Source organism: Galeopterus variegatus, unplaced genomic scaffold (assembly GCF_000696425.1).
Source record: "Galeopterus variegatus unplaced genomic scaffold, G_variegatus-3.0.2 Scaffold4441, whole genome shotgun sequence".
Classification (NCBI taxonomy): Eukaryota; Metazoa; Chordata; class Mammalia; order Dermoptera; family Cynocephalidae; genus Galeopterus; species Galeopterus variegatus.
In genome coordinates, this window is record NW_007730552.1 from 141,969 (window position 1) to 166,540 (window position 24,572).

The 24,572-nt window shown below is 36.9% G+C and overlaps 1 protein-coding gene across 1 annotated transcript in view; it reads right to left on the bottom strand.

Moving 5' to 3' along the window:
- NAA35 (N(alpha)-acetyltransferase 35, NatC auxiliary subunit) overlaps positions 1-24,572 on the bottom strand; it is a gene marked incomplete at its 5' end in the record, with an annotated part of 66,928 nt that overhangs the window by 30,005 nt on the left and 12,351 nt on the right. The window contains 3 exons of the mRNA XM_008587573.1: positions 614-720; positions 4,556-4,615; positions 13,749-13,927. Coding sequence (XP_008585795.1) covers positions 614-720; positions 4,556-4,615; positions 13,749-13,927 — 346 coding nt within the window. The remainder of the gene's footprint in view (positions 1-613; positions 721-4,555; positions 4,616-13,748; positions 13,928-24,572) is intronic.

Genomic DNA, 24,572 nt, shown 5'->3' on the forward strand with positions numbered 1-24,572 from the left:
ACCCCCGTACCAGACCAGGACTGGCAACGGGATCGCAACCCTCGGTGTTGCTCCCGCGCCTCGCTCAGCCAGTGAGCGGGAACCGGTCTGTATGTGGGATCCGAACCCTCGGTGGGAGCGCCACCACACTCCCAAGCGGCACACTATAGCAGTGCGCCACCGGGCCGGCCCCCTTTCCAGCCTCTTATAGCAGCATGTTTTCAGGACAGTGCCTCTACCAAAGTGTAGTTTAAGGATCAATTACCTACATTTTTAATTTTTATCTAGACTCATACCATCAAAAAGAGACAGGCTATCTTATTTTTTATAATAATTTCCCAAAGTGCGTAACACAGTACTCTGCACAAGTAAGGGTCCAAGACAAGTTAATGAATTTCTGATAACTCCTGTAAGTTTTTCATCTCCTATTGGACCTAATGTAAACCTCACAAAAACCTTAATTTTAATATAAACAATATGCGGCAGAATTCAATTACTTTTAACATAATCTAGTTATTTTTTACATGCAGACTTGACCCAAAGCAATTTTTGTACTTTGGCTACAAAGAAGGAGTACAGAGAAGCTGGACTTTTGAAGAAACACATGCTCTCTGAAATGTCATATAATACTTACTTAGGGGAAAGCACCGGAGGACTGACAAAAGACCGAAGCGCATCTTTCACCATGTCTTGCATGAGATGAGTTCCAAAGACCTTCTTGTTATCCACCAGGAAAGTGGTCTTAAAAAAAATATTACATATCAGCAATGCTGTCACACACACAGTTCTCATTACTGTGACATAAGCATTCTTTATATAAATACCACAGAATACAACAGTGATTAAAATATGAGAAGCTGGTGGATTTTTAAAATCACTGCCTCCACAATGGGTACTACTTATTAATCCTTTTTAAAGGTGCATTCTGATGTAGGAGAATAAAAAATGTGTACAAATAAAATCTCCAAGTCAAGAGTAATAATATTGAACTGAACTAGTCAAAAGGAACTGACTGGTCTAAATATGTCAAAAGAGCTAATATACAAGAAAGGGCTTCATAAGTTATAAAGTATCAAATGGCTCTAAGTATCATTATTTAGTAATCATTATCTCTAATGAATGCTGTGTAATACATACAAACTTTCCGAAAATACAAAAAATGTATTTAAAGTAACGGTTTACATTTAATAATAATTTCTAATTAATTTCCTCCCCTTAACAACCCAAGTGTACTTTTTTAAATATACCGCATCTTATTTGATTTCCTAATACAGTTTTAAAATTTTATGTTTAAATTCACATATACTAAAATTTACATATTTTATTGTACAGTTGTATGTTTCTGACCAATGCATACTTGTTTAAGCAGTACAACAATCAAGACACAGAACTGCATCACCCCAAAAACATTCCGTCATGTGCTCCCTTTGTAGTCAAGCCCTCCCCCAACCCCAAACCTCTGGCAACCAATTCTGGTCTCCAATTCAATCGTTTTACCATTTCTAGCTTGCCATTAAGATGAAAGCATAAAGCCCTTTGAGATGCAGTAGAAATTCATTTGCATTGTTGAGTGTATCGACACTTCATTCCTTTGTATTTCTGAGTATTCCAATGTGGGCATATACCATAGTATGCTTATCCATTTACCAGCTCAAGAACATCTGGGTTGTCTCAGTTTTTGTGATCATGAACAGCCCTAAACATTTGCATAGAGGTTTCACTTCTCTTAGGCAGTCAACTAGTAGTGTAATTTACATGTTTAATTTTATACTATTTTCATCACCAATGCATACTCACCACTAGGTGGTATTGTCAGATTTCTTTTTTCTAAAGATATTCAGTAAAGGTAGATAGTATTTCATTGTGGTTTAATTTGCATTTCCCTAATACTAACCATGCTGAATATCTTTTCATATTGAATTTCAAGTCTTTTGTCCATTTTTAAAAACTGCCTGGTTGTTTTCTTGTTGAGTTTATAGAGTTCTTTATGTGTTCATTGTCAGACACATGACTTGCAAATATTTTTTCCCATACTACAGAGTCTCTCTTCATTTTCTTAAGTGTCTTTCACAGAATAAAAGTTTTAAATTTATTGATTTATCATTTTTTTAATGGATTTTGCTTTTTATGTTATACCTAACAACCTTCTGCCTTCCCCAAGGTTATAAAGATTCTCTACCCTTTCTACTAAAGTTTTCATAGTTTTGCATTTTATACTTAGGTTTATGACGCATTCTGCATCAATTTCTTTCATACCCCTGTCCAATTGTTCTTGCACCACTTCTGGAACAGACTATCATATCATTTCTCCATTAGTTTCCCTTTGCACCTCTGTCAAAAATTAATTGACCATATTACTAACTAATTATTTGGCCACATTAGTCAATCAATAAAGGATTATATACTATAATACTATATAATAAAGGACCAATTTTTTTTTTAAAGTACTTTTTTGGACTTTCCCCTAGGTTCCAATTTTGCCAATATCACACCTGTCTTATTAGAGTCAGGCAGTGTGGGTTCTCCAACTTTATTCCTTTTTTTTTTCAAAATTGTTTTAGCTGTTCTAGTCCCATTGCCTTTCCTTATAAATTTTACAATCGGATTGTTGACAGCTACTAAAAATTCCTGCTGTGATTCTGAGATTGCTTTGAATCTGCAGATCAATTTGGGAAAAATTAACAACTTAAAAATATCAGTTCTTCCAATCCATGAAAAAGGTATATGTCTTCATTTACTTAGGTCTTCTTTGATTTCTTTCATTAGTACTTTGCAGTTTTTCAGCATACAGGTCCTACACACAGGTTGTTACATTTATAACTAAGTATTTCATTTTTTGATGTTATTGTAAGTAGTACAGTTATAATAATTTTGATCTCCCATTTTTCACTGCAACTATATAGAAATACAACTGCTTTTTGTATAATGAACTCATATCCTGTGATTTTACTAAACTTATACATCGGTTCTAGGAGCTTCTTTGTAGATCCCTTGGCATTCTACACAGAATATCACGTCATCTGTAAATAGACATTATTTCTTCCTTTCCAATTTGTATACCTTTTACTTCTTTTTCTTGCCTTATTATAAGCACTGGTTAAGAATTCCAATGTTAAGAGTAGAGTGATGAGAGCACAAATCCTTGCTTTCTTCCCTATCTTAGGAGGAGAATAATTAGTCTTTTACCATTAAGCATGTTGTTAGCTGTAGGTTGTTCGTACATCCCCTTTATCTGGTTAAAGAAGTCCTCTTCTATTCTTAAATTTGCTGAGAGTTTTTAAATTATGAATAGATGTTGAATCTTGTCAAATGATTTTCTGAATCTACTGAAATTTTAGATTGTATGGTGAATTATACTGACAGATTTTCAAATGTTGTACCAGCCTTGCACTCCTGGGATAAACCCCAATTGGTCATTATGTATTATCTCTTTTCATGTATTGCTGGATTCAATTTGTCAATACTTTGTTAAACATTTTATGTCTACATTCATAAGAGAGCGTGTCTATAGTTTTCTATGTTTGCAATGTCAGTTTAGTTTTGGTATTGAGTTAATGCTGGCCTCATATTATGAATGTTCTTGGCTCTTCTATTTTCTGGAAGAGATTGTGTAAAATTAGCCTGAAGCTTTGTTAGGTTTTTAACTATGAATTTAATTTATTTAATATATACATGATTATTCAAATTATCTGTTTCTTTTTGAGTGAGTTTTGGTAGTTTGTATCTTTAAAAAAATTGACCCATTTTATCTAAGTTCTTGAATTTACAGACGCAGAGTTGTGTACAATATTCCCATATTATCCTTTCAATGTGTACAGGATCTACAGATACCCCCTTTCATTCTTGATATCAGTCATTTGTACCCACTCTCTTTTTCTTATTCTTTCTAGTTAGAGGTTCATCTAGTTAGAGTTTCCCTTATTGATGTTTTCAAAGAACCAGCTTTTGGTTACATTAATTTTTCTCTATTATTTTTCTGTTTCATATATTACTAACTTCTGCTCTATCTTCATTATTTCCTTCTTTTTGTTTGCTTTTATTTGCTCATTTTCTGGTTTCTTCAAGTGGGAGCTTAAATTAATAATTTCAGACTTTTCTTTTTTTAATACAAACATTTAATGCTATAACTTATAGCAATAGTGCTATAAGCACTATTTTAGTTACATCTCACAGATTGATATTATATTTTCATTTTCATTCAGTTCAAAATATTTTTGCATTTCCCTCAAGACTCCATCTTTGACCCAAGAATTATTTAGAAGTATGCTTAATTTCCATATATCTGAAGATTTTTCCAGATATCTTTCTCTTATTATTAGTTTAATTCCACAATGGGCAGAAAAATACTTTGTTTGATTCCAATTGTTTTAAAATTATGAAGATTTGTTTTATGGCCCAGGAAATGACCTTGATGAATGTCTAACACACTAAGGCAATATTTCAATTAAAAATATAGCACTAATGGTAGAATATCCTTTAAAGGCATCTACCTTTTGTTCCATCAATCAATAAAACAATGTCGATATACATATAATTTAATGTTTATAGAAGTATTTTTATACTGAGTGGAACTTACTTGTAACAGAGATCTTGAAAGAACACATGGTGATTGTTCACTAAATTCACAGAAAAAATCCTAATAAATAGAGAAAAAGCAATGTCATTAATAGATTAAATAAAAGCAGAAAATGTTTGAATATAGGGTGCAATTTTTCCTAGACCTTGTGAAAATGATATGTTACCAGAGTTAAAATATGACAAATGGTTGAAGGTCATTTCTACACGAGTTTTCTAACTGTATCAAAAGGGACAATGAATAATTTTAGAGCCTAAAAAAATTTTTTAAAGAACTTGTTGATAATAGAATTCTGCAAATACAAATATTAAATTTGTACACCATAAAAGCAATAATAGCCATATAGTCACCTCTCAGTATCCAGGGCAACTGGTTCTAGGATCTCCCTCAGACACCAAAATGCACAGATGCTCAAGTCCCTGATAATAAAATGGCACGGTATTTGCATATAACCTACGCACACCCTGCCATATACTTTAAATCATCTGTAGGTTATCTGTAACATCTAATACAATGTCCTGGCTATGTAAATAGTTGTTACACTGTTGTTTAGGGAATAACGACAAGAAAAAAAGTCCACATTTCAGTACATATGCAATTTCTTTTTAATATATTTTCAATCTGCAGTTGGTTTACTCTACAGATGCAGAAGCTCCGGATGACTGTAAAACTTTACTAAGTAATGGCAGAACTTTAGTCCCTAGTTCACAGAAATAAATACCAAGTAACCAGGTCAACTGGATTCACATTACTGACTGTTGCTGACTGTAGGGAAGACCAAATGATTTGGGTTTATATTCAGAAAAAGAGATGAGAAAATACACTCACATGTTAACATCTTCCAAATTTTATAGATAAGTAAAAGTGCATGTATGTATTTTACTATTTGGATTTGAGTTTGTTCAATATAGTTATCTGGGCTTAGGAACGAACACCTATGGCACTGCTGTAGGCTGGCAGTGTGAGAACAAAAGATACACAACTCACAGCCTCCTCTCCCAGTACGAGGAACAGGAGGTGCTGCCCACATGACTATCGCTGTGGAAAACACTCCCAGACAAACAGCACTTTCCCCGCTGAGCCCTCTACTGCAGCCTACGGATCCTCCTGAGCAGATTTCAATAACTCAGCTTTGGTATTCAAGATGAACCTATTTGCCATTCCAACTCCATTCAAGAAAGGCAATACTACAGCTGGACTTGGGACATTCCTGGTATCTTTATTGTGTGGGGTTCCTAAAATAAATGGGGGGAAAGTGGGGGTGGGGGGTGGGGGGGAACTTTTTCTCCTTGATCTGCTCTCCTTTCTGGTTATCATCTCATGAACAGTCAACCACCATGTTTAAATTCCTTCCTCTTTTAGAGAAAACGAGCCTGCCTTTTCAGTTACATTTCCTTTCTTTATGACCACTTGTTCCAGTTCCTTCATTAGCTTCTCTTCTTCATCCCAAACATTAAGTAGACATGTCCTTTGTCTGCTTTTGTTCTACGCTTCTACCCCACACTCATGATCTCCAAGGGTAAATGTGAGTTCTGCCAAAATCTACGAAGTTTTTCTGGTCAATTCACTCGTTCACAGTTGACTTTTAAACCTTGTTCACATTCCTCAAAGTAAATATTCCCCATCAGAGACACCATATCCCATTCTGCATCACAAGGGAAATAAGTCATCAGTCCAACAGGTAACCCCTCAACTTCAGCCTCTAACTCCACCCACATCTGCACCCAGATCCTTTCCTTGCCTTACACTTGTACTGAAAACCCCAGCTTCTTCCAGGAACATGAACACCCAGTCAATTATCCATCCTCCACTCTCCTAGATACTAAAAGTCTCCCTCTTAGGGCTGGCCAGCTGGCTCAGTTGGTTACAGCACGGTGTTATAACACCAAGGTCAAGGGTTCAGATCCCCGTACCAGCCAGCCGCCAAAAAAAAAAAAAAAAAAAAAAAAAAAATTAAAATTCTCCCTCTTTAGTGGACCTTTCCCATCTACATTTAAACAGTCAAGTTTCTCCCATCTTTAAAAAGAAAGAAGAAAAGACTGTCACATGCTCCACACATTTCCCTCTCACCCACTGCCTTCTCAGCAAACTTTCCAAAGGAAGTGGCTGTGCCCACTCTCTCTACTTACTCGACTCCCACTCATCCTCGGCACGTGCTAACTTTGCACTCTGCACCACTGTCCCCTGGCCCTAAATCCAACGGACATTTGTTTTGAGTTTATTCATCTTTTTCATTTGACTTGTCGGCAGGACTTCCTTCTTGAAAAACAGTTTAACTGCTTAGACTACCTTCTTTTCTCAGTCTATACACTTTCTTCCTCACAATTTTATCGTTGCTCATGTTTCAGTTACTACCCATATTGTAATAATTCCAAATTATATCTGTAGCACAGAACTCTAAATTCTATCCATACATATCTACTAAGTAGATACCTAGTCAATATCTCTACTTAAATATTTCAAAGGCACCTCAAATTCAACTTCAGTAAGATACTTACACCTGGTCCTCTTTGAGAGTCCCCCCATTTCAGTGAAGAGCCCAAGAGCACATCTAGACTTACAAGTCAGAAACCAGAAAACCTTCCTGAGAACTTTCTCATGCCCCATATTTAATTCATCACCAATACTCTGACAATTCTAGCTTACACAAAGCTCTAACCTTACATCTCTCTCCCTTGGACTATAGTACCCACTTTCTTAATTTATCTTCCTATGTTTACACTGGTCCATTTCCAATCTTCTTTCTACAGTGCAGCCACTGCATCTCTGCAAATTGATATTACGTCACTACCCAACCCACAGTGATACTGCATAAAAGCTCTAGTGGCTTTTGTTTGCTCTATGATAAAGACCAAAATCCTTCATGTGGCCTAAATGGCCTTGCTTGGACTGCCGCCCTCTCTAGTCTGACCAAACTCTACACCACTCCATCACTCTATACTTTACTGGCTTTTAGTTTCTCAAGTGTATCATGTTCTTTTGCACCACGAGGAACATTCAACTTCCTTCACCTGAATTGCCAACCTACCATCCTAATTAATGTCTTTCTAACTTTTAGATCTGAGCTTTACCTTCACTTCCTTAAGAAAGCCTTCCTTGGTCATCCAGGTCAGTTCCTTCATTTTACATTATATGTTCTAGTTCCTTTCTTTCATTCCACTTACTTTGATTTGTAATTCTATAATCATTTTTATAATTATTTGATCAATTTCTCTCTCACACTAGACTGTATGCCCTATGACAACTTGGATAATATGCCTGTGCTCATCAATGCACAAAGAAAATGCCCAAAGATATTTGCTGAACTGATGAATGTAGGTATACTCACTTTCACAGCTTTATCCATACTCCATTTCTCCCTTTCTTATTGCTAGTACATATCTCTAACAGATTACATTGTATAAAGTGCATTGTTTACTGCATCTCAAATAGGTATCCTTCCTAATTACTCAATAGCTGTCAAAAGTATCATATTCTGGGTTTCTACTCTCCAAGTTTCTCTTCACTAATTTCTCTACCTTCTTTCTGCCTTACCAAGATGGTGTTTTCCTTATCTGCAAAATACCAAAAACTCTGAAAATGCAGAAAAACGCAAAGAATAAACTATCATCCAGTATTTCACCATCCTAGAAAGAGTCAGAATTAACACCGTGGTATTTTTTACATCAATCATTTGAACTGAATTTGTCTCCATCTCTGACAATGTTTTCTTGTGTGTGTGTGAGAATATATAGGTGGATATATATTCTTAAACATAACTTGACATTCATAAACATTTCCCCATGTCATTACTTCTCTATAACATGCTTTTTAATGGCTGCATGACGTATATTCTACACATACCATAGATTATATAGTGTTATTACCACTGGGTATTTAAACTGTTCCTAGTTTCTCAAGATTACAAACAATGATGCCACAAACACATTTTAAGTGCACCACTGCATATATCTCAAATTTTATGCTAAATCTCTAGAAGGAGAGCTGTTGGGTTAGAGAATACACATTTCAAGACTGCTGAGATAGAGCCACAGGTGTGTGGAAGAATGGCTACTTCCCTTTACCAACATTAAGTATTACTATACTTTTCAATTTAGTTGTTATATTTCTTCAATTACTAGTGAGATTACATACTTTTCACGTTTCTTTCTTCCTAAATGTGAACTGGCAGTTCACATCCTTTCCCAATTTTCCATTGGGATGATTATCTTTATCCTACTTTTATGTAAGTACTCTTTATAATTTGGCACTTTATCCCAATATTTGCAAGTTTCCTACACAGACACACCAGACTACCTGATCCCTTACCCTTCCTTAACTTTAGCCTCTTCCTCTACTCCTGGCCTCTGCCACACTCTCCCCACTACTACCACCAATTCCTCTGTCCCACGTCTTCAGGTATCCAGAGTCTTCTCTCACACCTCCAGTTCCAGCAGTCCAGGCCTTGCTCCTCAGTCCCCCTCTACTGGGGAATGCCATCATGCAGTCATCCCCTGACAAGGCAATCCAAAAACTTCTGCCAGAATATCTAGGACCAAGGCGAGACTGTCTAGGGTTGAGGAAAATACTGAGTTACTCTGATGCTCTAGATTGCATCTGATGACAACAGTCAGAGTAGACAGGAGGGTGTGACAGGTACAATGATGGATGAAAGTTGAATCCATAACCACTAGGTTTTGGCTCGCTCAGCCAGTGAGCGGGAACCGGTCTGTATGTGGGATCCGAACCCTCGGGCGGGAGCGCCGCCGCGCTTCCCAAGCGGCGCACTATCCAGTGCACCACCGGGCCGGCCCTAACCACTAGGTTTTAATGCATATGAGTAATCTTTTACAGACCTTTTGGCTAAGATAAAGTGTAACATATATGGGTAATGATTAAAAACTAATTATGGAGAAAACCACTAATACTGTGACTGATTATGGATATTAGAGATTTAAATTTAACTAAAACTAAAGATTTGGTGTATTTATATAACAGTATTATTTATAGTAATTTATGAGAACTGTTTGCTATGTATGCTTAATTCTCACGTAGTACAATGATAAAATATAAATGTGGAATAAGTACTCGAGGTTTCATTTGATCGGTCTATACTTACCAGTCAAGCTTCTGGCTCAAGATTCTCATCACCTTTCACCTGCATTACCCTGTTGGCCTACTAACACAAGTGTGACTTTCACATGCATCATTTCACTTCCCTGCTCAAGAACACACAACAGTTCATAATCCAATCATGACTAAACATTGGGGTTTTTGCAATTTTTGCTCCACCTTAACTACCCACACCTACTCATCCAACTTTTCAAATAACTCAACATGTGGCCACTGATCCACTAGAATGCCCTTCTTACTAATTTGACAGTCTGTGATCACTTTTCTCATACTCCTAGAAAAGTCCTTTCTCTTTTTTCATTATCAATACTCTACTCACTCCTCAAGACTCAGACCAAATTACAACTCCTACATTATACTTTTTTATTCCAATTCATATTGATCTTCACCTTTTCTAAAATTCAGTTGCATTTGCAGACAACAGGTATGCATTAGTTTCATCTAACTAAAGGGGTAAGATGTAAAAATGGACCCAGTCATTTTTTCTAAGTTTCATTCCCAATTACACTGTATGTGTCATTTCATACTGTCCTCATAAATCTTAGAGAAATATCAATTACACCATTCTAGGTACGGATCTAGTTGTAAATTATTAATCTGATCCATTTATTGTAAACAAAACTCCAAAATTTGGGCATTTTGATACTCATGAAAGCTTACACACATGAAACTTACATACCCAGAAAAACTTATATACATAATCTCCATCAAGGGTACACCCAAAATAGCAGTCACTGACTATAATTTAACCTAGGAGTAAGAGTTTTACTCTACACAGAGCTAGGAGAGCAGTGACTCAAGAGGCAGCGACTGGTAATAGAAAAGCACACAGAACCACAGAACCACAGGACCAGGGACAGCAATGAAAATAGACCAGATTCGGAGAAATAAAAACTGAGTAAGAATGCAGAATAGAAGACAGAGGAAGGAACGAGACGTAAACCAAAGAGCCAAGCAGTAGTTTACATGGACAGGTAAGACACTGGTCACAAAGAAGTTCAGTAATTCATTTAAAAATAAGAACCTACTATACAGAGTCAAGCAAAACAGATTAAGACACCAGCTCCAAGAAAATCTTGATACAAAAGGTCTCATTAATAAAAAGTTTCAGATATGCTCCATGTTGTGCAGAGGGCTAAACACAGGGTAAAGAGGTAGAGTCAGAAAGATGGATGGGGCCGGCCCAGTGGCGCACTGCTACAGTGCACTGCTTGGGAGTGCGGAAGTGCTCCCGCTGAGGGTTCGGATCCCACATACAGACCGGTTCCCGTTCACTGGCTGAGCGAGGTGCGGGCGCAACGCCGAGGGTTGCGATCCCGTTGCAGGTCCCGGTCTGGTACGGGCGCGACACTGAGGGTTGCGATCCGTTGCCAGACACGAAAAAAAAAAAAGAAAGATGGAAATATTAAACCGGCAATGGGTGGGAAAGATTCTGACAACTTTATCTTGTTCCCTCTTTGCTTTGGCCTGCAATACTTCATAATGAATGAAACAAACAAACAAAGCCCTTTTCCTTTAATATTCTCAAAGCTTTGATAAATGTATATTAAAGAAACAACCACGTTACCAGAGTAAAAAACCCTCCCTGTACTACTGGTTAGCCTTCATATGTACAGGCCAAAATTACTGACCAATGTGGGTCACAGGCAGAAAGTATCAGAAGTCTATGAATCTGCCCCTTCAATGGCTGCCATAATCACCCCCATCTCTCAATCCTAAACCAGCTCTTACAGAGCCAAAGCCAGAAAAAAGCTTATTGAGCCATCTGTACAATCAAGTTCTTTCATACGAGATCCTGCAGCTGGCTGAAAAACATCCAAAGGATCACTGACATTGCCTGAGCTACCTACCCTGGTTAGAACCAATATGAATTCCCTGAGGTGCCTGGAATGGGCCATGGTCTCCTCAGAGGACTTTGTGAAAATGATTGGTTATAATGAAAAACTACTTATCCCTCAGTATCAGGAGCCCATCAAGACCCAAGTCAGCCTTGTGTCTCGATTTTTAAAAAAAAAGTCAATTCATCTACCAAGAATAAAGGAACAGAACTGGTAAAACAACAACACACACTAAGAACATATTACTCGATGGGGTATAAAAGAATAAAGTAGGTTGCTTACACTTAAAGATCTTATAATTATCTGGTGAGCACAAATATATATTCATGTAAAAATTAGAATCAGAAAAGTAGATGGAGGAGGAAGAGTAGGAAAATCTCTGTTCTAATTCCAGATATGCCACTATGGTCATTTCATTTGGTCACAAGCCCTCTAAACCTTAGTTTGTTTAGCTATAAAATGGATTGTTAAATGAACTGGCTTATGTCTATGATCTTTCCTCCTACCCTTAAGATCCTGTGATTCTTATGACAGAATAAGGGAAAGCTACTCAAAATAAACACAACAGAAAGTAGTAAGTTCATAATTAATAAAATTTTCAGTAAGGAATGAAGACTTAAGCTGGGCTTTAATCACAAAGAATTAATGAAAGGGAAGATAAGGATATTACAAGAAAGAGCATAAACAAAAACACAAATCTTTACTGACCATCAACTATATACCAGAGACTGCAGCCAAATGCTGGGAATATGAACCAGATACTTTGTGATCTCAAAAACATGGGTACAGTAGCAACCTGCAACCAAAAAGACTTCACAGGGAAAATGACATGGGGCTAGGAATTATGAACTTGAGCATGCCAGGTAACAACAGACATATGCCTATTTATGTATAGTTAAGCAACACATGCCATTATCCTTCCGTCCTAAGAACAACAGTGTTATTTTACATATTTTCTACCTTCCTACTAACCTTATTATGTACAGCACTATAACCTTACCAACTAAAAAGCTTCAACCCTAAATGTTTTAATATTCCCCAAATAAACCTTATTTTTCTATATTTTAAGCCACAAAAAAGATTAATCCAAAATATGGTAGCTTAGAAATGTGCATATTCTTTTACCCAGCAACGTCGTTTTTAGGAAATTTATCTTTAGGGGAAAGGCAATACCTAATATAAAGATTTACCTACAAAGGTGTTCATCTTAGTATTGTTTACAATAGTGAAACAATGGAAATGAACTAAACATAATTTCATTTGAATAAACTAAAAAATCCTGCAATATATACTTACAATGGAATACCACACAGCCATTAAAATAAAGCAGAAACATGTATATTTGTTGACATGAAAAAATAAGATGTCCATGATGTAAAAATTAGTGATTAACCAAAGCAGGTTAGCAAACACCACAATCCCATTTTTAAAATACTCCTACACACACTTACAAATATATATATGTGTGTGTGCATATATGCATACATACGTGCACACGCAAATACAGTTATGCATTGCTTAACAACAGGGACACATTCTGACTTAAAATACTCCTACACACACTTACAAATATATATATGTGTGTGTGCATATATGCATACATATGTGCACACGCAAATACAGTTATGCATTGCTTAACAACAGGGACACATTCTGACGAAGGCATCATAAGGCGATTTCGTTGTTGTGAACATCACACAGTGTACTTACACAAACCTAAGTGGTACATATATTTATAAATTTTTTTTCATATGTAAAACCAAACGTCCCAGCACCATTAGTGAATATCAATCATTTCTCCTACTTGATCCTCAATGCCAATATCAAGTACCATATATCAGCTTTCTGTATACGATCCATTATACTCTCATGGGACTACCGTCACATAATGCAGTCCGTCGTTGACTGAAACAACATTATGCAGTACATGACTATACATATTTATATAAAAAGTTTTAAAGACAGAATGCAGGGTTTAAACCCTATTCTTAAAACGGGTGAATTAGGTAACCTCTCTAAACTTTATCTTCTTAATCTCTAAAATGGATAATATAAAATCCTTATGAGGATTAAACAGAATGTTATGTGTGTATGCACACACACACTCACACTACTTAATCCTCTAGTTATCATAGAAAATAGGTCACCAGTATTATTTATACTCAGAACAGCCGGTCTCTAAAAAGCAATAAACTACTCTGTTATTAAACCAAAGTTATATTCCAGAAGAGATTTGTACTTACCAGTATACAATGTAAGTTTGTTAAATTCACAACTTCACAGACAGTTTTTATTCTATCTATTAATCTTGCAAAATAGTTGACCATTTCTTCCCTTTTAATTATTTTTGCATATCGAGGGAAGGTCGGTGGAAGTAGTCTCTGGTTAACAAGGGGCTCAAAACCCATCATAATTGGATGATCTAAAAAAAAAAAAAGTAAGATTTCCAATGTTTCTCTGAATTTTAAATCACAAATGCTATTAATGATAAAAAGACAAATGCCAAACAAATTGTAATCACAAAATCCTCTACATGAATGAAGCTATTTCAAAAAGTTCATGGAAAAATAGAATTAAAAGATAATACGAATCTTTCCATGAACTTTTTGAAGAAGCCTCATATTAACCTCTGAAATTAATACAGCTCTCCTGCACACTGTAGGGTTTTTAGCAGTATCTCTTATGTCTTCTTGGTAGATTCCAGTAGCACCCCCTAATTGTGAAAAACAACTGCATCTAGAATGTCTCTGTGAGGCCCCAGTTAAGAAACACTAGTCTAGACAAATAAAATAATAATTATAATTCAGTGTGGATAAGGCCAGGATGTAACAGGGGCACCTATATTCATGATAAAATGAGAGGAAAGACTTCCTAGAAGAAGTGAAATCTAAGGAAAGGCCTAAATGACCAGAAGTTAGCCTTTCAAAGGACAAAACATTAGTCAAGACAAAGTATTCCAAGAATATCGAAGGCCCGGAGAACAGAGAATATGGCTACCTTTTTTTTTTTTTGCCTCAGAGAGCTGCAATTTCCAAGTCCTAACTTCTCCAAGCTCAGAAAGTAACAACAGATGCATATAAACAGACTGAGGACAAAGCTTCTATGCATAAACTTGGAAGTTATCTGTGTGCTCTTCTCCACTCTCCACATACATTTAAAGTTTTCTCCCACATTTTTCTAGACATCGTCCAAGTAAATGGTTAATTATTAAAGGGTTCCTGATAGCTATTTTTTAGTTTCAGCTGTTGTTGAATCTCATGCGTAGGGACTTAGTAACCATCCTGTACGAGACATCATAGGTTGCTTGATTAGAAAAGAGGGTAAGAACCAAGATATAATAAAAGACTCAAGCAATTATTCAGGACATAGACAACAGTTGAGCAAGAGAGGGGCTAAAAGCTAGGAAGGAGTTTGTGTTTGGTTTCAAGGCAACAGAAACTATAAAAAGTGAAAAGCAGCTTTATCAGACCCAGTCTTCTCCCAGAATAAACTGCTCTAACAATTTCCCATTGTACTTCGTATCTCTACGACACTATTAGTCACAGACTGTCTTATATTAAAATAAGCTGAACAGGCTCTGATGCCCCTTACTGAATGAACTCAGAAAGAAACAATTCACACCACCTTCTACCTAGCATGTGCTCAATAAAGTTTTCCTCAAAATTTTTGAGTTGCATACAGATCAGACAAGATAACTTCTACGCTTCCTTCTGATTTTACACGTCTGTAATTTTACAAAATTATCCTGGTTTTCCTATTATAATATGTTATGTATGAAAGCTAAAAATCACTCTTAGTACAAGAGTGCCAAATAAGATTATTTTCCTCTCACACTAGCACTCTTTTAAGGTCTAGCTATTATTTTCAAAACACTGTTAACACACTAAAGTATTTGAGTTACTAAAATTCCTGTTAGATCACTGGTCTTTATTAGTAATAGCAGAAAAGTACTACCAACAGCACAAGGCCACTGGATAAAAGATTTATAGTAACAACGTACTGAGCAGAGTAAGTTATTCTAAAAGTAAATTAGATGTCAAAATTAAAGATCTAGAAATGTAGTAGTCAAAAGAGATAGAAATATTACATAATGTTTATACAACACGAGTTACATGGGCAACTTATAGTTAGACTTATTAAAATCTTGAGTTTTAGATGCCCTGAAGTCGAAAGGAATTCTGGAAAATAATGCAGAAGCTGCTGAGGTTTGGTTATGTTATTCTGTACTTGACTATTTGATTTCCTGTTATAAGAAGTTATAATATTATGCTAAATGAAATAAGCCAGACACAAAAGGACAAATACTGTATGATCCCATTTACATGGAACAGAACAGTCAAATTCATAGACAGAAAGTAGAGCAGTGGTTACCAGAGGCAGCGGAGAGAAAGGAATGAGAGTTAATGTTTCAAGAACAGATACAGAGTTTCAGTTTGGGAAGACGAAAAAGTTCCAGACATGGATGGTGGTGAGAGTTCCACAACAACGTGGAAGTACTTAATGCCTCCAAATTGTACACTTAAAATGATTAAAATGGTAAATTTTAGGGCTGGCCCGGTGTTGCACTCGGTAGAGTGCGGCGCTTGGGAGCGTGGAGGCGCTCCCGCCGAGGGTTCGGATCCCATATAGAGACCGGTCCGCTCACTGGTTGAGCGCGGTGCGGGCGCGACACCGAGGGTTGCGATCCCGTTGCCAGTCGCGGTACGGGCGCGACACTGAGGGTTGCGGTCCCATTACCGGTCACGAAAAAAGACAAAAAGGAAAAAAAAAATGGTAAATTTTAAATAATGTATATTTGACCACAATAATAAAACGTTATAAAAAGGAATTAAACCACAACTGTTAAACTCAAGGCATGGCCTCAAAATTCTAATCATGGGTCAGAATAACCTAGTGTGTAATATTATGCAAATCTATATATTTTGACATTTTTTATACATTTTTTGAATTGGAAATGCATGTGAATGATAAAAGTTTCAAACACAACAAAAGGGTGTACAATAAAAAGCAAGTCTCCTGCCCACTTGTGATCGTCAGTTTGTCTCTTGAGAACTAACTACTACTAAAAGCTTCTTCCATGTGTGTCGTATAACTTCGTATAATGTATGCTATACGAAGTTATTACGAGACTCAGACCAAATTACAACTCCTACATTATACTTTTTTATTCCAATTCATATTGATCTTCACCTTTTCTAAAATTCAGTTGCATTTGCAGACAACAGGTATGCATTAGTTTCATCTAACTAAAGGGGTAAGATGTAAAAATGGACCCAGTCATTTTTTCTAAGTTTCATTCCCAATTACACTGTATGTGTCATTTCATACTGTCCTCATAAATCTTAGAGAAATATCAATTACACCATTCTAGGTACGGATCTAGTTGTAAATTATTAATCTGATCCATTTATTGTAAACAAAACTCCAAAATTTGGGCATTTTGATACTCATGAAAGCTTACACACATGAAACTTACATACCCAGAAAAACTTATATACATAATCTCCATCAAGGGTACACCCAAAATAGCAGTCACTGACTATAATTTAACCTAGGAGTAAGAGTTTTACTCTACACAGAGCTAGGAGAGCAGTGACTCAAGAGGCAGCGACTGGTAATAGAAAAGCACACAGAACCACAGAACCACAGGACCAGGGACAGCAATGAAAATAGACCAGATTCGGAGAAATAAAAACTGAGTAAGAATGCAGAATAGAAGACAGAGGAAGGAACGAGACGTAAACCAAAGAGCCAAGCAGTAGTTTACATGGACAGGTAAGACACTGGTCACAAAGAAGTTCAGTAATTCATTTAAAAATAAGAACCTACTATACAGAGTCAAGCAAAACAGATTAAGACACCAGCTCCAAGAAAATCTTGATACAAAAGGTCTCATTAATAAAAAGTTTCAGATATGCTCCATGTTGTGCAGAGGGCTAAACACAGGGTAAAGAGGTAGAGTCAGAAAGATGGATGGGGCCGGCCCAGTGGCGCACTGCTACAGTGCACTGCTTGGGAGTGCGGAAGTGCTCCCGCTGAGGGTTCGGATCCCACATACAGACCGGTTCCCGTTCACTGGCTGAGCGAGGTGCGGGCGCAACGCCGAGGGTTGCGATCCCGTTGCAGGTCCCGGTCTGGTACGGGCGCGACACTGAGGGTTGCGATCCGTTGCCAGACACGAAAAAAAAAAAAGAAAGATGGAAATATTAAACGAACCGGTCTGTATGTGGGATCCGAACCCTCGGCGGGAGCGCCGCCGCACTTCCCAAGAGGTGCACTGTAGCAGTGCGCCACCGGGCTGGCCCCTCTTTGGTGTATTTTCTGATAATTGAAAAGTTTTCTTTTAGTAGTTAATTTTATAGCTGTAACTTTATTAACATCTCTAATGTTTTATTTCTTCAGACAGGTATCTATTAATCCTCTTACTCACAATAAACAATAATAACGTTAAAGACTTCCCTCCACCTCTTTTTGACCACCAAATTTGAATTATCTTATCTCTATCATCAGTTACCTTCATATCTTGAAATATATCTACATCTCTGTAATAGATTTATCGACCCTACCCAGTATCTTTGGACCCCTGCAATATAAAAGAAAATCAGTCCTCTCCCACTTTACTTCTTGACTTTTGTGTTTTTTGTTTGTTTGGTTTCTGTTTTGTTTGTGTTTTTTGTTGTTGTTCAAATTCTTTGTGGAGAATTTTTGCAATATAAAAGAAAATCAGTCCTCTCCCACTTTACTTCTTGACTTTTGTGTTTTTTGTTTGGTTGGTTTCTGTTTTGTTTGTGTTTTTTGTTGTTGTTCAAATTCTTTGTGGAGAATTTTTTTTTTTTTTTTTAAATATCTTCCTGCATACTCTAAAACGCACAGTGTGAATTTCTTTCCTTCAAAAACAGTTGTGAGCCTGGTCAAATTATGTGAAGTCTTCAGAAGGTCTTTGGAAACACTGCCTTAGGTTTCAGCCAAATGAGTCACAGAAGTTGGTCGTGAACTACTACAAAGTTACAGGAGATCTAATTATTATCCAACAGTTACTAGAAAAGCATTGAGAACACCAGCCAGACAGCCAGACAGAGTAGTGGAAGAGCAGATGCTATTTTAGTCAAAGGATTTCCATATATATGACTCTACTTTTACAGACAGTAAACTTATGCTTAAATAATTATTTTAAGGGCACTCTAATATAAATACAAGTCTCACTAATTTTAATCTTTTCTGACTCACGAATGCATGAAAATACCATAAACACTATTCAAACTTACTTCATTAGTATGTAAATAAGATATATTACAAACGGGAAGAAAATACAAGATGTCTCTTTAGCATGGTAAATCTCTGAATATAAATAAGTAATATTTCACTGGCCTACAATTAAACAGTTATTGAAATCGTTACCTATGTTCGTCATCTCGCCCTCGAGGTCAGACAACAGTAACATACATGATTTACACAAACTGATCTCTACACATACAGCAATGGCATACCTGTAATAATGACTCTGCTACTATCTTCCCCTCACACAATACGACTAGGAACGGCCTGACTCTTGCCATCTAGTGCTGCTTTTTCTCATTCATCACTTAGCAACTCCCACCAACAGCATTTCTCTTGGTCCCTAGGACACAGCATTTTGAAAAACATCTCTCTAGTGGTTGTTGGGCAAGCTGGTTTGCAGCACACTTAACACCTCAGTAACTGCTAAAGTCAATTCTTTTGGGGTGGGTGGCATGCTGTGATCTACTAACAAGCTATACACTCACTATACATATATATATATAGAGAGAGGTATATAAAACTGTACACATGTATACTGTGTTCCTAATGTGCAACTTTATAAAAGGAACATTATTTCCTGCTAGCTATAACAAACAAGCTCAAGTAAAGTTTTAACAGTTTTCTTCAAGATGTTATATTTTCCCCCAATGAAATGGCCTATGTGTTTCAGCAACTTCTAGAGGTTTATTCTAGACTGCCAGAGGTGAAAAAGAAATCCCATAAACTCATCTTCTGCAAAGGGTGGTTACAGATCCTGACCCAGTCTTTCTACCTCCTCAACGAGGAAGCTGACATCAGACCAGGTAGTACCTGTGTTAGAGATGAGAATCCTGAAGAAGCTGGCCTTGCCTCCCTGAGGCTAGTAGCCAAACACAGTCGTACCTGACTCCATCATCAGGGCTTTGATTTTTGGAGTGACCATGTGTAGTTTTTCCCATCACTCAGGGCCATCTGAACACCCCTGAGGCTTTGTGGAATATATCACAAACAGACATTTGAGTGCTCAGGTTCACCATTGAAAATCTTCTCAAATTCTTCTGTTTTTAATCTGGTATAGAGATATTCAGCCAGTTACAGGCATGTGTTGACCTGATTTTCAAATCCACTGTGTGGGCCCTTTGCTTTCCACATTAGCCAGAACTTGAAGATGTCCACGTGGCAGCCATACTGAATTGCCTTGTCCCCAGTGTCGTGTCGTAGAAGACAACATACTGCTTGTCTGGCTGGAAGACGTAGTAATCCTGGGCACATCTGGCTGTATTCTTGGAGTATAATCTCTTCCTTGACAAGAATGGCAGAGAACTGCAACAGCATAACCCATCATCTTATGAGGGTTCCAAGTGACTAAAGTGGCCACTGACACGCAGCCAAAGGTTATATTTCTCACATGTATCTGCAGTCTCCTGTATCGGATCATTACTTCGGGATCAAAGCTCCATACAGAGTCATGCCAGAAGTTGCAATGACATAAAAAGAAATATATCCTTTTTGCTTGGCTTCAAGAATTTTTGCCTCAAAATCAGCTGGAATTATCCTCCCTCTTTCATTGCACTTTATCAAAATCACATTATCAAAATCACATTGTCAGTTCCAAAGCCAAGTGCAGCTCCAGCTTTCTTTATGGAATAGTGACTGTGTTCTGAGGTGAAGAGGACCAGTTTGGGCAGGGTCAGCATGCCCTTTGTCTTAACTTTCCTACTTCTTGACTTTTGTTATACTATTATTTTTATAATGTCAAGGTGCATAACACTTATGTTACACTGTACGTAGTAAAATCAACTTCCACTGCTGTTTTAACAGTGGTTCTACATCGAAATAGAAGTAATGCTCACTGCCTGTCCTTCTCATACAGCTTTTCCATTCCTGTCTCAGTAGGCTGAATTTCATTCTTAACATCAATCTTTCTCCCCCAGGAAAAAGTCATGGGAAAAATACTCCTTGAGTTGTTGTTAGTTTAAAAATATTTCTCCGATGTCACTTAAGAGATACTAGGAATGGGTATAAAATTCTTGAGTCACAGTTCTTTATGGGAGGACTTTGTAGATATTGTTCCACTACTTTCTATGTGGAACACTGAAGCCAGGATGCACACATAATTATTGCTTTAGATCTTAAATAATTTACTAGGCTATATCTTACTATTAATAATCCCTTATCAATTTTCCCTGGAACACAATATATTCTTTCAATTATCCCTGTGGATTTAATTCTATTCTCTTCTTTCTAGAAATGTCTAGCATTTTTAACGTTTTTTCTGCTCATTATATGCTTGTCTTAACAGACATATTTATGAGTATATTGATTCTTCTGTGACTATTACTTTCTCACTAATACTTCAAATCTCCTTTGTTCACTACCATTTTGTTTAGTTTTTCCCTCAGTCCTGACTTACATGTCTTTACAGCTTTTCAGCAACGTCTTTTTGTTATTTCCAATGAGGTCTTCACTTTCAGGATTTCTCTTGTACTTCTTTTCTGAATTCTGCCTACTCACTTTTACTCCCCTCTCTTATTCATTATTTTTTCCATTAGTCCTAATATTTCTGCTTTCCGCTCTTGTTCTATAAAGGCCATTTTATTTTTTAATAAATTCTTTGATTTTTTGCAGAAAAATATTTCTGGTCTGTGTTTTTCATCTGCCTTTTGTTTTTTGCTCATTCCTTCTAGGAATATTTGTGTATAAATACTGCGTACTTTCTTTTGTGATTACAACATCACTGATTATGAAATTCCTAAATCAGTTTATTGGGTGAGGTATTAGAATAGTACTCTAAACTAGCAGGAAGCCTCACTGACTTGCAGTTAAGCCCCATGTGACATGCCTGTGTGAAAACACAAGAGAGGTTACCCATTTCTTTTACTGACAAAGATTACCAGTTACTAGATTACTAACATCCACAGTATGTCTTCTATCTTGCAGCAGGAACAAAGTTAGCACAAGTACATGTTTTCTGGTATAGCTCCACATCCTTTGCCTCTCCAGGGTATTAATCACATAGTTCCCACAGCCAGCCTGAGTACTCTGCACTTGTGATTATTCCAAAGAATCGATGGTTTTGTCTTTCAGGTTATGCCAACTACTTTGAGAATACTGTCTTTTGCAGGTCTACTTGGGTTTACACCAAGAAAATCTAGGAATCCATCCTTTGTTGTGGGGGGATTGGAAGGTGGCTGGCCAGTGTGGGCCGGCCTTGACATTGCTGTTATCAGCACCATGCTCTCCCAGGTGGCTAACCAGCCAGCCCAAGTATCCATTCTTAATGTTCTCCCTCTCCTGTGTCTCACTGTTAACTCTGTTTGGCAGCCCTCCTATTTTGATTCGGGTTTATACATGCTTGCTACTTTTTAAGATGTTAGAAGAACTCTATTTCTCATATTCCTTATAGTTTTCAGTTGGTTTTAAAGAGAAGCATCAAAGAGATCTTCACTGTACCATCCCCAAACCAGAAATCTTCTAGATCACACACACACAGGCACATTATGTGTGGGTGTGTATAGATTTTCTTTAAAGAAAAAAATTTGAATTAGAAGACAAAACATCTCAAGTTCCTGGCACTAACACACATGCCTATTCATCTCTAATGGGTTGTGATTTTAAAATGAAGTCAGCTCCACCTCTGTTCTACAGTACACTGCTAAGCTGAGCAAATTAAGCCAACTGGGTTAAAGCAGCATAGTTTCTGTTTCAGCACCAAGGTCAGTCCTCAGGAGGTTGAAGGGGCCATATTACAGTGATTTACCACTGTATTCTAAATCATACTTCAATCTATTTTTAATACATACTAATTTTTACTAAGTTCCTTTTTTTCATTCATACATCATATAGCTCAAGAATTAAGCAGTTGAACAAGGTTTTTTTTAAAACCATCAATTTTCTGCCCAACCCCATCATTTCTGTCTTCCCAGAAGTGTTCTCTTACACTTCCTCTTAGCTATTTCTTTTGATATTTACATACATATTGCCAAATAACAAGCTCACAGTACTACTTCATATTTCTCAGTTTTACACATTGTCTCTGACCTCCTCCTCCACCTCTCTTACACTTCCTCTTAGCTATTTCTTTTGATATTTACATACATATTGCCAAATAACAAGTTCACAGTACTACTTCATATTTCTCAGTTTTACACATTGTCTCTGACCTCCTCCTCCACCTCGAAAAGAAGGAAGTCAAAGATAATGTTTAAAACTGAAAAAAATAAGTAGCATTATAAGCGTGTATAAATTACATGCATACACATACTTCTGTCTTCTCACTTCCAATAGAGAAAGGTCATAATTTTAGTTATGATCAATATTCAGCATTTGCTCCATTATAATTAAACAAATGACATTCACATCTGGTTTCTGAATAACTTTTGCAAACCTGGAAAGAACTTTTGCTCTCATATACATTCTGAAGTTAACAATTGTCTCACTTTTTGTTATGCTTTGTTTCTTATTTAATTCAACCTGAAACTGTTTCCCAACTCTCTAAATCTCTCAATATGTCAAACACAACACCTATTGAATCGATTTCACTGGTCACAGCTGGTCTTGCATATTTGAGACATCTCCCCTACAGCCTTGTGACTTCCTCCAATCTGGACTTGCCCTCCATATACAGTGTTCAGCTATTATCTTGTGATCACTCTTCACCACCATCCTGGGGATTTCCTTCATTATTCTCTTATGATGGATTCCAAATTCCTTAAACCCCATGCTTATCTCTTTCTTGATTTACTCCCTTGTTTTATTTTTTGTGTATTTTGATGGCTGGCCAGTACAGGGATCAAACCTTGGACCTTGGTATTATCAGCAACACACTCTAACCAACTGAGCTAACTGGCCAGCCCTACTCCCTTGTTTTAGTGTAGCACATCTTCCACAACTTGGAGAGATAAATTTGCTGAGACTTTAAATGTCGGAAGTTACAAGGGGTCTCCAAAAAGTTCATGGAAAAATTCTTACTATCTTTTAATTCTATTTTTTCATGAACACGTCGAAGTACCCTGGTATCTTTCCTTAAAATTAAATGATAGTTAATGTACAGAGTTCAACATTAGAAACCATCCCCCCCTCAAACTCTGAAGACATTGCTGAAGTGATTTTCTTTCACTCAAAACTCTGCTGAGATATAATTAGCATACCAAATAAGTCACCTATTTAAAGTATACAGTGTACAATTTAATGGTTTTTAGTATATTCAGAGTTGTGAAACCATCAGGACAACCAAATTTAGAACATTTTCATCACTCCCAAGAAGAAACTGTACTCATTAGCTATAATTTTCCACCCCACTCACTCCCTGCCATTCCTCCCCCAGCCCCAGGCAACCACTAATCTACTTTCTGACTCTATAAATTTGCTAGTTCTGGACATTTCATATCAACGGAAATTATATAATATGTCGTCCTTTGTGACTGGCTCCTTTAGTTAGCAAAATGTTTTCAAGGTCCTTCAGTATTTCATTCCTTTTTATGGCCAAATAATATTCCACTGCATGGATATGCCACACTTATCCATTCAACCACTGATGGACATTTGGGCTGTTCCCACCTTTTGCATATTATGAATGCTGCTGCTATGAGCATTAGTGAGTAATTTTTTGTAGGAACATATATTTCATTTCTCTTAGGTATATACCTAGGATTGAAAATGCTGGGTTATCTGATAACTCTACGTTTAACCTTTCAGACACTACCGAGCTGTTTTCCAAAGCAACTGCATCATCTTACACTCCCACCAGCAGTGTATGAGGGTTCCAGTTTCTCCACATCCTTGCCAACAACTGTTATTATCTGTCTTTT